Source organism: Nymphaea colorata, chromosome 1 (genome assembly GCF_008831285.2).
Source record: "Nymphaea colorata isolate Beijing-Zhang1983 chromosome 1, ASM883128v2, whole genome shotgun sequence".
NCBI lineage: Eukaryota > Viridiplantae > Streptophyta > Magnoliopsida > Nymphaeales > Nymphaeaceae > Nymphaea > Nymphaea colorata.
This window is the reverse complement of record NC_045138.2, coordinates 29,059,404-29,071,658: the sequence shown is the minus strand read 5'-3', so window position 1 is coordinate 29,071,658 and position 12,255 is coordinate 29,059,404. Positions and strand designations below refer to the sequence as shown.

At 38.2% G+C, this 12,255-nt stretch overlaps 1 protein-coding gene across 1 annotated transcript; it reads left to right on the top strand.

Annotated features, from left to right (window-relative positions):
* Positions 1 to 5,298: 5,298 nt before the first annotated feature.
* On the top strand, positions 5,299 to 11,912 carry LOC116257399 (protein unc-13 homolog). The gene is made up of 5 exons (XM_031634115.2): positions 5,299 to 6,416; positions 7,810 to 8,679; positions 9,165 to 9,611; positions 10,305 to 10,494; positions 10,569 to 11,912. The coding sequence occupies exons 1-5, from the start codon at positions 5,916 to 5,918 to the stop codon at positions 11,486 to 11,488; spliced, it is 2,928 nt and encodes a 975-aa protein (XP_031489975.1). The 5' UTR covers positions 5,299 to 5,915; the 3' UTR covers positions 11,489 to 11,912.
* The last annotated feature ends 343 nt before the right edge of the window (positions 11,913 to 12,255 follow it).

Genomic DNA, 12,255 nt, shown 5'->3' with positions numbered 1-12,255 from the left:
GACAGGTCGGGCTAAGAGAAGCGACGGGTCGGGCCAAACTAAAAAAATTTGATTTGTTCAATATAAAAAAAAAAAATTCCTGCGCTCACCCGGGCCCATGGCCCAGGCGGGCCCCCCTCCCTCCGCCCCTATATGGATCCTATGTTAGACTCAAGATCCACACTTGAAATTATTTTTTTACTCCTTTGCATTGAAAAGGAGTTGGATTTGAGACAGATCAGATCTTAAATCCTAGATTCTCAGATTATGAGGATCTCAAATCTCATGCTATCAAACGGCCCCTTATGAATGTGACTCAAGTTTGGGCCTGGTCAAACCTGATATTATACCAAACATGGGTCCAATATCCAACTCACAAAGGGAAATTTGTTTATTTGATTGTTTTTCGGGAAAAAAAAAAAACATATCTGGTGCTGTTAATTAATGCCCAATTATTTTTTAAACTCAAAATATTTTTACAACGTGAAACAAATTCGATATACATTTAAAACTACAATGCATTTAACAATCTCAACAATTTACAACTCACCCCTAACCCAAGCCTTAAGCCGTTAAGAATTCGAGGGCCCAATTGGGTCGACTCAGGCCCAAGCCATTAATGGCCTTTAAAGGTCAGACTATCAAATTTTCATATAAATTTAATCAAATGTTTCATAAAATTCGGATGGTTTTCCCAAAGTAGGAGATTAGATTGGGCGTAATATAATTGCATTAATTGTTACGACGTTACGCTTATAAAAATAATTTAAGTATTTTTTTTTTTTTTGAAAATTCCAATCAGGCGGGTCCCATCCTGAAAAGCCCAAACTTGTAAAAAGCTATTGATCACCTTAGCTGGACGCACAAATAAGATTTTAATAAATTGAAGAGTTCAAAACTCTTATGAGTGGACTGCATTAAAATAGATATATAAGCACATGCTATGCACAATTTAATATATAAGAATATATATAGTCTTATTATATTTTATTGGGCACATCAGTGTCCAATAATACCTATCACATTAATCCATATGCTTTTGAAGTATAATTTGGCTCCATTTGGTTAGTTGCACAAGGAACAATAAATAATACAAGGCCATAACAAGTCATCATCACTCTTCATCAACCAACGTCAATTGGACTTATGGGCATGTATGTATTAATCTATTCAATTCCCAACAAACTTCTGCAACTATAATCAACATCTCTTCATGAATCAATGTGAACTCCAAATTTCACCATTGCCAATGACATTTAACTGATTGGCCCAATTGGTATACTCCTCAATCTGGACAAACAGTCTGGATTTTATTGTCCCATGTTTGGGCTAGTGCTCTGAATTTTTCCAAAATAAACTCTACTAGTATAATTTGGCTTCCATCGTTCTCTATCACCACCCTTGACATCACGTTATAATATATTAAATATTGGAACATACACGACAAGTTGTCACAATTTGCAGGAACCACTTAGATGAAATGTATGTAAAATATATTTTGAGACGTTTCATCGCAAAGTACACTTTCAAACACACACAAAAAGTAGATTTTTTTTATAGAAATATTAGTCATTCATGAGGCCTTTGAGAATAGGTTTCATCCTTGACGTTGAGAATACACCGCAATAGCAACACTTTGTTATTCTTTCATCAACTTTATTAAAAAAATGAGACAGATTCATAAAACACGATAACAAAAATTCGATATATCTGTTATATTTTTTTAGGCAGTTTCATTGTACAGTAGCAATGTGTTATTGTTGCCAAACTGCTTATTAAAATATCATTATACATAAACAAGCAAAATATTGAATGCATCAATATGAAAATATAGAACTTTATACATGTGGCTTCCTTCCTTCCAGCGAAGTAGCTCGAAAAACATTCATGCTGTTCCTTTAGTTACTTGAACAACAGATCAGAAGAAGACATTGCTTCAATAATACCAAATTAAACCTGCTCTTCAATTTACTTATCAGCCTCTAGTTGCATAAATCTTGTTTATTACTCAATGTGGTGCAATTGTTGGCAACAACAAAAAATTAAGGCCTCACTACAATTTGTCTTCATTTACCAAGCAGAACAGGAAGAAATAATCACAAGAAATATGGTTTCGAGTTTAGAGTAAGAAATATTTTACTACAAAATCAAGGGTCAGAGTACATGTTCCTCCAGTAAAAAGCATTGCAGAAGTTTTTAGCAGTCCAACCAGTTATGGGCTTACCAAAGTACATTCAATAATGAGAGGTTTTACTTGGCTTGCAGAAAAGGAAAAGGAGGAGAAAAGTGAAGAGCAGTTGGTGTTCAGCATCATTAGGCATTCTCAGTCAGAGCGCCTAATCATGTGATGCCATTTTTCCAATGGCAAAGTTTATTTATTGCAAGATTCCTCGCTTTTTTTATAGAAAATATTAAAAGCATCCTCAACTAGAGTGGAGATCATGTGAGCACTCCAACTGATCAGAGGACAGCAAATACTTTTTTTGTTGGTGCATCGAGGCTATATCATTTCCTTTTGAGATTATTATTTACACATTCATGGTTTTTGCTAATACTAAAGATATTATTATTATTTTCATCACAATGATGTTTATTTTATTATATTATATTTTATTTTATTGATATCTACAACCAAGACTTAACAATCAATATTTAGGTATCATTTAAAAACCATAACAAACTGTTACTATTTCATGAATTTACCTTAAAAATTAGAGTAAATTTATTAAACAGTTGAACACAATTTTCCATGAGTCTGCCCCATTTTTTTTGTAGTAGATTTATAAAACAATAACAATTTATTACAATCGAGTCATTAGGTCATCTTTTTTTTTTGACATGCACAAATGATTTCATGTTTAAAATAAGTTATGTAAAAAGTTTTTTCAACAAGCACATAAATTGAAAAATATGCTGAAAGTTTCCGAACATGAAGTCCGAAGTCCATTTCATAAAAATTATTTGTAGGTACTAATTTCAACTGTAGGTCCAAAGTTGTCCCAAGTGATTAATTTGATTTAAACCATCAAACTGGTAGAAGGCCAATCACTAGTTCGATTCTCATAGGTATCATAACACAAGTCAGAGAGCAGACATAGATGATAGAACCTTACAGAGGGTGCTAACCTTGGGGTTTTATCGGGTCGAACAACAAAGTCCCATGTCACGGCAAGTCAAAAGCAAAGCCCTATAACTCAGATATAATTTTTTCAATCAAACAACAAACAAAAGAAAACATATAAATTTGAAATTAAATGACATAATTCGATGGAAAACCTTATTAGTAGATAGCTGATACATTCAAAATTTATATCAAATATAATGGAAGAATGAAAAGTTGTTGAGAATTAAAAACAATAGACTATAACAAATCATAATAATTATCTAAGACAATTTGCATAATTGGACCACAAGAAGGCAAATCAGTAAATACCGTGACGCAGTCAAAAGGATTGCTTCTTTTGCATTATTTGGTTGGTGGGATGATAATTTATTCACGGAAAAGATTTTCCTTGGAGTCCTCATATTTTTCAAGTTTTGCAAAAGCGGCACTATGATTTGTAAAAGCACATTGCCGACATCCAACTCAACTGTCTGCTGCCAATCAATTTATAAACTTCACTTGACCAAGAGCACGTTTCAGAATCATCCAAATTTTTTCTCATTAATTAAATTAAAAGTTACCGACACCGGTACTAATTAAATCCATGCTATTTTTTAGCTAATAATGCCACTTTTTTTCGATATTAAGATCTCAAGTTTTGTTCGACAAACTTGCAGCCACAAGCACAAAAAGACAAAAAACAAAAGAAGAAAAATCTAAGAATTGAAGTACAACAGTAGTATACTTACATTAACCGTAAAATATATCTCAAAACCTTGATGTTCAGGTGTATATAATTGGCAAGTTCGGTTTTGAGACATGAATTTAGAAAATATATGATTCCTGATGGAATATATGACAAATGACACTGCTCTAATTGGAAATTCTCTCACATGCAACATGATTTGCTTTGAAAGGGTTTTTGGTTGGCTGTGGTGTACAGTAGTTGCATGTTACTCTGGTTGTGAGCTGTTCCACTGTCTTAATCATCGGTTTCCTTTGTCCTTTGCCCGCAACAAGAGTCTGAGAGAAGGTGAAAGATTTGCAGGCAAAACCAACCAAGAATGTAAGGACAGAAATTCCATCGAATAAGAAGCAAGGGAGGAAGGCAATCTTCTCCGAGTCTCTTGCCTCTGGTAAATGACAGAGAGCCAATAATGAAATCCTCCCATAATTTCCTTTCCCCTTGTTGTTTATCTTTCTTCTGGCACCAAACGAGCCAAATCTGAAGTTACAATAATTCCAATCGATATCAGAGATGTCCGAGGGAGAAAGAAGACCAATAATGTTGTCATTCAACTGCCACATAGAAAGAAACTAAAAGAGAAGCTGCAGTGCAGAGCAACTTTGTTATCTGCAGTGGCTTCAGTGGTTCATTTGGATCCCGTACTCGACTTAGGAAAAAAAAAAGGTTTCCATACCACCAGAGAGAGGAAGAGGATAAATCTCTCTCTCTCTCTCTTTTTTTTTTCTCTCTCTCTCTCTCTCTTTCTCTCTACATATATATATATATATATGTATGTATAAAACTACACTGATTAGATGGATAGGTGACTTTGAAAAACTAAGACACCATTCAATTTTCTTTTATATATGTATATATATTACTAGCTTTGGTTGATATTAACAATGGGTTGTCAATATATGTTAGGTTGAGAGAGATGCAAATGTATGTGTTGTTGTGAGCATGACTTGCTACTCTTTATTCGTGACTTCGACCTCAAGCAAAATCCGATAGCACATAACCCTTTTTAGCTCCAACGGCTTTACCTACGTGAGCTGAACCCATTCCATGCATGACTCAAGAAAAATAGTCCAAGATTGGCATAGATGAGGGAAGTTTCCAATTCAAGGGATTACGTTTATATTATGGAAGAACACAATTCTCAGCAGCGATGATTTACAAACAAGGTGTTTCTAAATTTGCTGCGATGCGAGCATATAGAGGATAGAAAGCGTTTAATACCATTAATACATCGAACTGGAAAAAGGATTAGAAAGTAAAACATGGAATTATCTATAAATAATCTGTGAAAATTAAACGAAAAGAAGGTTCTTATGATGTGCCGACGATCTAAAATGTTCAAAGCGCAACTTTTAGCAAAACGAGCCACGCATGAACACGTCATGCAGGCTGCTGAAGTTGAACAGAATTTAACCTCCAATTCTCAAAAGCACTAAAACCTTACAGCCATCAACTGTTTATTACATGCAGAGATTTAGATCTAGAAGAAGCCATACCAAGCAAATTATGCCATTTTCATTTCTGCAAATTGCAGGTGCAAGGTTCCGGCGTTGGGCAGAATCTAGAGAGAGAAAGCATGATAAAAACTTTTTCAACCGGTAATATATGAACCAAATCCGCAGATTTTTCCACTCCCTCAATCAGTGGGAGGACTTCCATCTTCAGTACTCTTCCTTGTGACCCCACTCCAGCAGAGATTGATGGGGGATCTGCTCAGTCTAAGCATCTCTCTCTCTCTCCCTCTCTCTCTCTGCAGAGAGTCTTCAAAGCTTACCTTTCTTCGCCATCTCCATCCTAAAAGCCTCTCGTTAAGATCAGATCAGTGTTAAACCTCAAGACCCAGCTTTGCTTTCACACTGCCCGTTTTCTCCTTCCCCATCATTCAATATTTTTCAACTCTCCTTTATTTCCTTTTCTCCTTTCCATTCACGTTTGTCTTCATCGAAGCTATGGCGAGCTGGATTCCTTCAATACTCAAGAAAAAATATTACCAAATAAAAGCACAGTAGAAAGAGAGAAAAGAGAGCGAGAGGGAGAGGGAGTGAAGGAGGCAGAGGGAGAGAGAGTTTTCTTCTTCCCTTTCTGTAGATGGCTCCCTTTTTCAGAGAGAGAAGTCTTGGGGGGTCAAAGAGACACATGGGTATTCCAGAAAACGGTGCTTCTGATTTGGGCTCACCTTTTGGTGAATTGGGTGTGGAGATCTCGCCCTCAGAATTAAAGGAGACGGCGTACGAGATCTTCGTTGCTGCGTGCAGACCGTCGGGAGGGAAACCTTTGACGTACATTTCTCAATCGGAGAGGAGTGGTGAAAAGGAGAGGTCGCTGACGTCTTCTCCGTCTGCCTTATCCGTTTCTTCTACTTCTTCTTCATCTCCCTTGCACAGATCATTGACCTTCTCTGCAGCAAGTACGATGAAGAAGGCCTTAGGGTTGAAGTCCTCGAAGAAGAGTCCATTGAATGATGGGAGCCCGTCGAGATCGTCAAAAAAACCGATGACGGTTGGAGAGTTGATGAGGATTCAAATGAAGATCTCTGAGCAGAAGGACGGTCGAATTCGCCGTGCACTTTTGAGGATTGCTGCTGGACAAGTGAGTCAGACCGAAAAGTTTGATCTTTGATTGTTTGTAGATTTTTTTTGTGGCAATTGTTTGGTCTTGTTGCTTGTGGCGGTTGTTTGGTTCTGTTTGATGGATTCTCTCGATTTATGGTTTTTTATTGATTTATTGGTTGTTTTTTCGGCAGATCTGATCATGCTATGGTGAATAGCTTGGTTGGGTCTTAGCTATGTTGGCTGCCATGCCATTGTGATTGGTTTACTTGGTCGTTAATTGCTTTGAAAATTGTCGGTGTTGTATCCAGTGAAGTACCACTTATCGCGAATCGATTATGATTCTGAAACATGTGGCATGATTGATGATCGGCATTTGTATCGCTCGAGATGTTTGTCTAAGTGTTCCTTCAATGGCTTCTGCCGCTACTCAGTCCCACCTCTGGTTGTGGTTTAGCTTACTGGAACTGTGTGATAGTTCCGGGCAAATTTTCTTTGGCTTTTGGATCCGATAATTTCTGGTGATTGGTTGTTGACGTAATCCTACTTACCATCCTGCTTCTTAGTCGTGGGTTTTAAGAATATCCAGCCCAATTGTTCCGATTTTTCCTTGTCGTGTGTTTTAAACTGGTAATTTCAACGGCATAGTTACCGTTCTTTATTTCATTTACTAGTTGGTTAATTCACTGCTTCGTGTCTCAAGTGTTTATCGATGATCCTCAGCTAGATGAAAAAATAATATAGTGCGTTAGTATTTTGGTTAAATGAAATCCACCTTCACAATTTGCTTGCTGATGTAAAAGTGCTGGGTCCATCTGCTGCTTTGTAATGTATGGTGTCCTTTTTTGTTTAGGAGAGGGAACCTAAAGCAATGCTTGGTTAGGTGAAATAACTGCTGACACCTTTCTTGGTTTGATATGCAAAGGCCAAGGAAATTCTGGGATTTGGAATTGTCGTACGTCAATGATACTCTTTTTTTTTCTAAATTGGATACTTAGATTGAAAAGGTATGAACAGACAAGAGAAACCGATCTTATCAAAATTTTCCCAAAGAAAAGGTGGCCAAGGCACCACCCTGAACTTCTATTAGGAGAAGCAAGAATGAATCAAGAGCATGTATAGTTTCATTTCAGAGAACATATCCAAGATGTTTCATATCTCAATCACTGTATTTTGGCGCTCAACAGATCAAGCAACTTGACGGTCTTTATTCTTCCTTCAAAATGAATCTTATTCTTCCCGCTCGTTTTTTCTTTTTGGGTTAAGGACTTAAGGTCCAATTACCGACAGTGTCTTTATGGCTTAAGGATTCTTCACAAGTTAAGATCCGATCTGCCCATTCAATAAAAACTTCTAGCCTGTTATTTCTGTGAATTTCCTTTTTGTACTTTTTTGTATTATGAGTTTTGAACTGTATTCATTGCCTGTAACAGCTTGGGAAGCGTGTTGAAGCAATTGTTCTGCCTCTAGAATTCTTGCAGCAGTTCAAGGCTTCTGACTTCTCAGACGCTGAAGAATATGAGGCTTGGAAAGTCAGAAATTTGAAGATAATTGAAGCTGGTCTTCTTCTGCATCCTGTTTCACCTCTGGAAAAAAATGACTCAGGTGCAGCGAGGCTTCGTCAAGTTCTAAAGGGTGCCTTTGATAGGTCAATAGAAACAGGAAAAAATTCGGAATCAATGCAAGTGCTGAGAAGTGCTATCATGCCTCTTGCATGCAGATCAGTTGATGCATTTCCCTCAGAGACATGCCACTGGGCGGATGGATCACCCTTTAATCTTATACTCTACCAGATGCTGTTAGAGGCTTGTTTTGACAGTAATGATGAATCTACAATTATTGAGGAGCTCGATGAGGTATTAGATCTCATAAAAAAGACGTGGCCAATCCTTGGAATGAATCAAATGCTCCATAGCCTTTGTTTTTCTTGGGTTCTCTTTCATCGGTTTGTTGCAACTGGGCAAGTGGAAAATGATTTACTACTAGCTGCCGAGAATCAATTAGCAGAAGTTGAAAAAGATGCAAAAACGACAAAGGATCCATTATATGCTAAAATCTTGAATTCAACACTGTCTTCAATTCTTGGTTGGGCTGAGAAGAGGCTTCTGGCATATCATGATACCTTTCAGGCTGAAACCATTGAGTTGATGCAGAGTGTTGTTTCTTTGGGTGTTTTGGCTGCAAAGATACTAGTTGAAGATATTTCAACTGAGTATAGGCGTAAAAGGAGGGGGGAAGTTGATGTTGCTCGCAACAGGATTGAGACCTACATCAGGTCTTCTCTACGAACAGCTTTTGCACAGGTAAGCAGATTGCAATTTGTTCTAATGTAATAGCTGGATCTGTGAGGTTGGACTATCTTAAAGCTTTACCTCTCTAATTCCATGTTCATTTGAGGCAATTCAACCTTCAGTCAAGAAAAAAAGCAACAGGGGGTCGACAATAAGAAGGAGGGAGGGAGGAAGTTATATAGGAACGTTAACTGTCTTTTCTTTGTGGCCCCTGAAAGGGACCTACAAGGGAAAATCAGATTCAGATGCCTCTTATTTCCCTTTTTATTACTGTTCCCTTACATCAGCCTGTCTCTTAATAAGGGCAAAATGAGAAATGTCATCCTCCTCTTGGAAAAGGAAGCAGAAAAGAGAGACAAGGATTAGTTCCATGTTTGCAATCACACTCATATTTGCGCTTTTTTCCATGTTTAGCAATATAGAACATTACCTTGTTTTGGAAAATTAGTTCTTGTTTTAATTGAGTTAATTTCATCATAACATTTATTTGAATGCAGAAAATGGAAAAAGTTGATTCAAACAGGCGTTCTAGTAAGAACCCATCTCCAGTTCTTTCTGTTCTTGCAAGAGACATAGGTGATCTTGCAAAATATGAGAAAGAAATCTTTAGTCCTATATTCAAGAAGTGGCATCCTTTGTCTGCTGGTGTGGCTGTGGCGACACTCCATGCATGCTATGGAAGAGAGCTAAAGCAATTTATGTCGGGTGTAACTGAGTTGACTCCTGATGCTGTCCAAGTCCTAAAGTCAGCAGACAAGTTAGAGAAGGACCTAGTCAATATTGCTGTAGAAGACTCAGTTGATAGCGAGGATGGCGGAAAGGCGATTATTCGTGAGATGCCTCCTTATGAGGCTGAATCTGCAATGGCTAATCTGGCCAAAATATGGATAAAGTTGAGAGTTGATAGACTGAGGGAATGGGTTGACAGGAACTTGCAGCATGAGGTAAACTGTAACACTCTTGATGACCTTGTTCATGTACACAAATCTACATTTTTTCATTGCAGCAATAGTTAAAAGCCTAAAATAACCTGTATGATTAACTGCTACGTGTTTCTTCTTAATGGCAGCGATAGGTACTTATCGTATCATATCTCACAAGTTATTTTGGACATTGTAGATCTGATGTTTTTGCTGTAATAAGCATTTTGGTTCTGATAATGGACTATGATATGGGCAGCTAGTGTCGACTGCTTCCGAACCTATCCTTTTAATCTCCATTCATGAAAAGATTGTTCTGCTTACTTGAAATAGTCTTTTGCATGAACGGGCATCTATACTGAAGAGAAAATTTGGGGCATGCTTTTCTGGTGCAGATATTAACTTGCTGAGTGTACTAAGTGCTGATAATTTACTTTCTTTGGAGTTTCTGAAGAAACCAAAACAAAAGCTTTTCTGGTGCAAAATTTGGCTTGTTAGGTATATTGAGGAATGATAGTCAACAATTTTTGATCCTTTTATATCTAATCTGTAGCATTTGCACTGTAAGTTATTTCATCTTCTTACTGTGCTGTTTCTTGTCAACGAACAATGAGCAGCTTTAGTTTTTGATTTAGACAACTATGTGCCAGTGAAGTTTTGCCTGTTGCCCAAGAAAAGCATGCTGACATGATATAACAGGATTCAGCTTTTCTGTAGGTGTGGGATCCAAGGGCAAACAAGGATAGGTTTGCTCCTTCTGTCGTGGAAGTTCTTCAAATGATGGATGAGACAATTGAGGCATTCTTTCAGCTACCAATTCCCATGCATCAAGATTTACTTCCAGATCTAGTATCCGGCCTAGACCGTGGTCTTCAGCATTATGTATCAAAGACGAAATCTGGTTGCGGTATGAACTAAGTCTGCAAAATCTCTTAATGTTTATTCTGCAATAATCTGATTCATTTTTTCCATTCTTTGTAGGAACAAAGAGCAGTTACTTACCCACCCTACCAGCATTGACTAGATGTACGACTAGTTCAAAGTTGGGTGCTTTTAAGAAAAAAGAGAAGTTGCCTATGAAAAAGAAATCACAGGTGGGCACAGCAAACGGTGATCATGCTTTTGGTCTGCCACAGCTTTGTGTCCGTATGAATACTCTTCATCAGATCCGGACGGAGTTGGAGGTTCTTGACAAAAGAATAATCTCTCATTTGAGAAATGGAGAATCTACTACCATGTCCATTTCAAGTGGGAAGGATGCCAAGTTTGAGCTTTCTCTTGCTGGTTGTCTTGAAGGAATTCAACAACTCTCTGAGGCAACTGCATACAAGGTTGTTTTCCATGATCTGAGTCATGTTCTCTGGGACGGTCTGTATGTTGGGGAACCAGCAAGTTCAAGGGTTGAACAATTCCTTAAGGAATTAGAGCCAAAGCTTGAGTTAATTGCGAGCACAGTGCACAACAAAGTCCGAAGTCGTGTTCTAACTGCCTTGATGAAAGTCTCCTTTGACGGGTTCTTGCTGGTGCTCCTTGCTGGTGGTCCATATCGTGCCTTCTCCCGCCGTGATTCTCAGTTAATAGAAGAAGATTTCACATCCCTCAAAAACTTGTATGTGGCTGACGGTGATGGGTTGCCACCAGAGTTGGTCGAGAAGGCGGCAACACCTGTAACAAATGTACTTCCTCTTTTCCGTGCTGAGACAGGAGAAGTGATTGATCGGTTTAAGCAGGTAGTTTCACGGGCCTATGGTCCTGCCATGTCCAAGCTGCCTCTCCCTCCAACTCCTGATAACTGGTCTCCATCAGACCCCAACACAGTCCTGCGGGTTCTCTGTCATCGGAATGATGAAGCAGCTACTAAATTCCTCAAAAAGAATTACGGCCTGCCAAAGAAACTGTAGTGTTCAGTGTTTGCCTTCATTACAAGGTTCACAGGCAGTCCTGTGTGTATCTACTGTATTATGTAGTTAGAAGAAAGTATTGGTACTCTCCTGAAGGGTTCACCAACCCTTGTGCCACCTGATACATTTGTAAAAGAAAAAAGCTAGTCCCGTAGCTGGTTGCTGGGCGAATGTTGCAGCTTTCACTGGCCTGAACCATCTGCTATATGGGTATATCTGATTGTTGAATGTTGGGGTCGACCTGGATTGATGATTCTTTTATTCATATAAGAGCTAGCTCCTTAGCGGGTCATATGTTGGGTACTGTTGCAGCTTGCACTGGCCTGAACCATTAAATGGGCTGATCTGATAGTAGAATGTTGGGGACTTTATGGATTGATGATTGATGATTCTTTTATTCATATGAGCTTAAAGGTTTGATTTAGCTGGCGTTTTTCAGGGTAATGCAACTAGTGTGTCTCTTGTAGTATTCATTGTTTTTCAAATTTCGAATGTTTCTTTTGGTTCTTTCACAGTATGCTATTGCTGATCCAATGCCGAGATTAGCAGATCATTTTGTTTGAGAAGTCACATTTTTTCCTGCTGTTCATTCCTTTGATGGACACTCGCCATTCTGGTACAAGTTTACGTGCCTTTTTTGGTGGGCGAGATCATCCGACGGCGTATCTGTTTAGGAATGTGATCTAGCAGATGACTGAATTTGTTCTTGTTGAGGGCAGTTATGGTAGCTTGGTGAGTGCCAACATCATCATCTGACACTGCACCCA

Bases quoted from the DNA above. Each gene is read 5' to 3' on its own strand.
- LOC116257399 (XM_031634115.2), top strand. From the start codon at position 5,916: ATGGCTCCCTTTTTCAGAGAGAGAAGTCTTGGGGGGTCAAAGAGACAC. The intron at 6,417-7,809 runs GTGAGTCAGACC...TGCCTGTAACAG, and splicing joins TGAGGATTGCTGCTGGACAA to CTTGGGAAGCGTGTTGAAGC. The intron at 8,680-9,164 runs GTAAGCAGATTG...ATTTGAATGCAG, and splicing joins TACGAACAGCTTTTGCACAG to AAAATGGAAAAAGTTGATTC.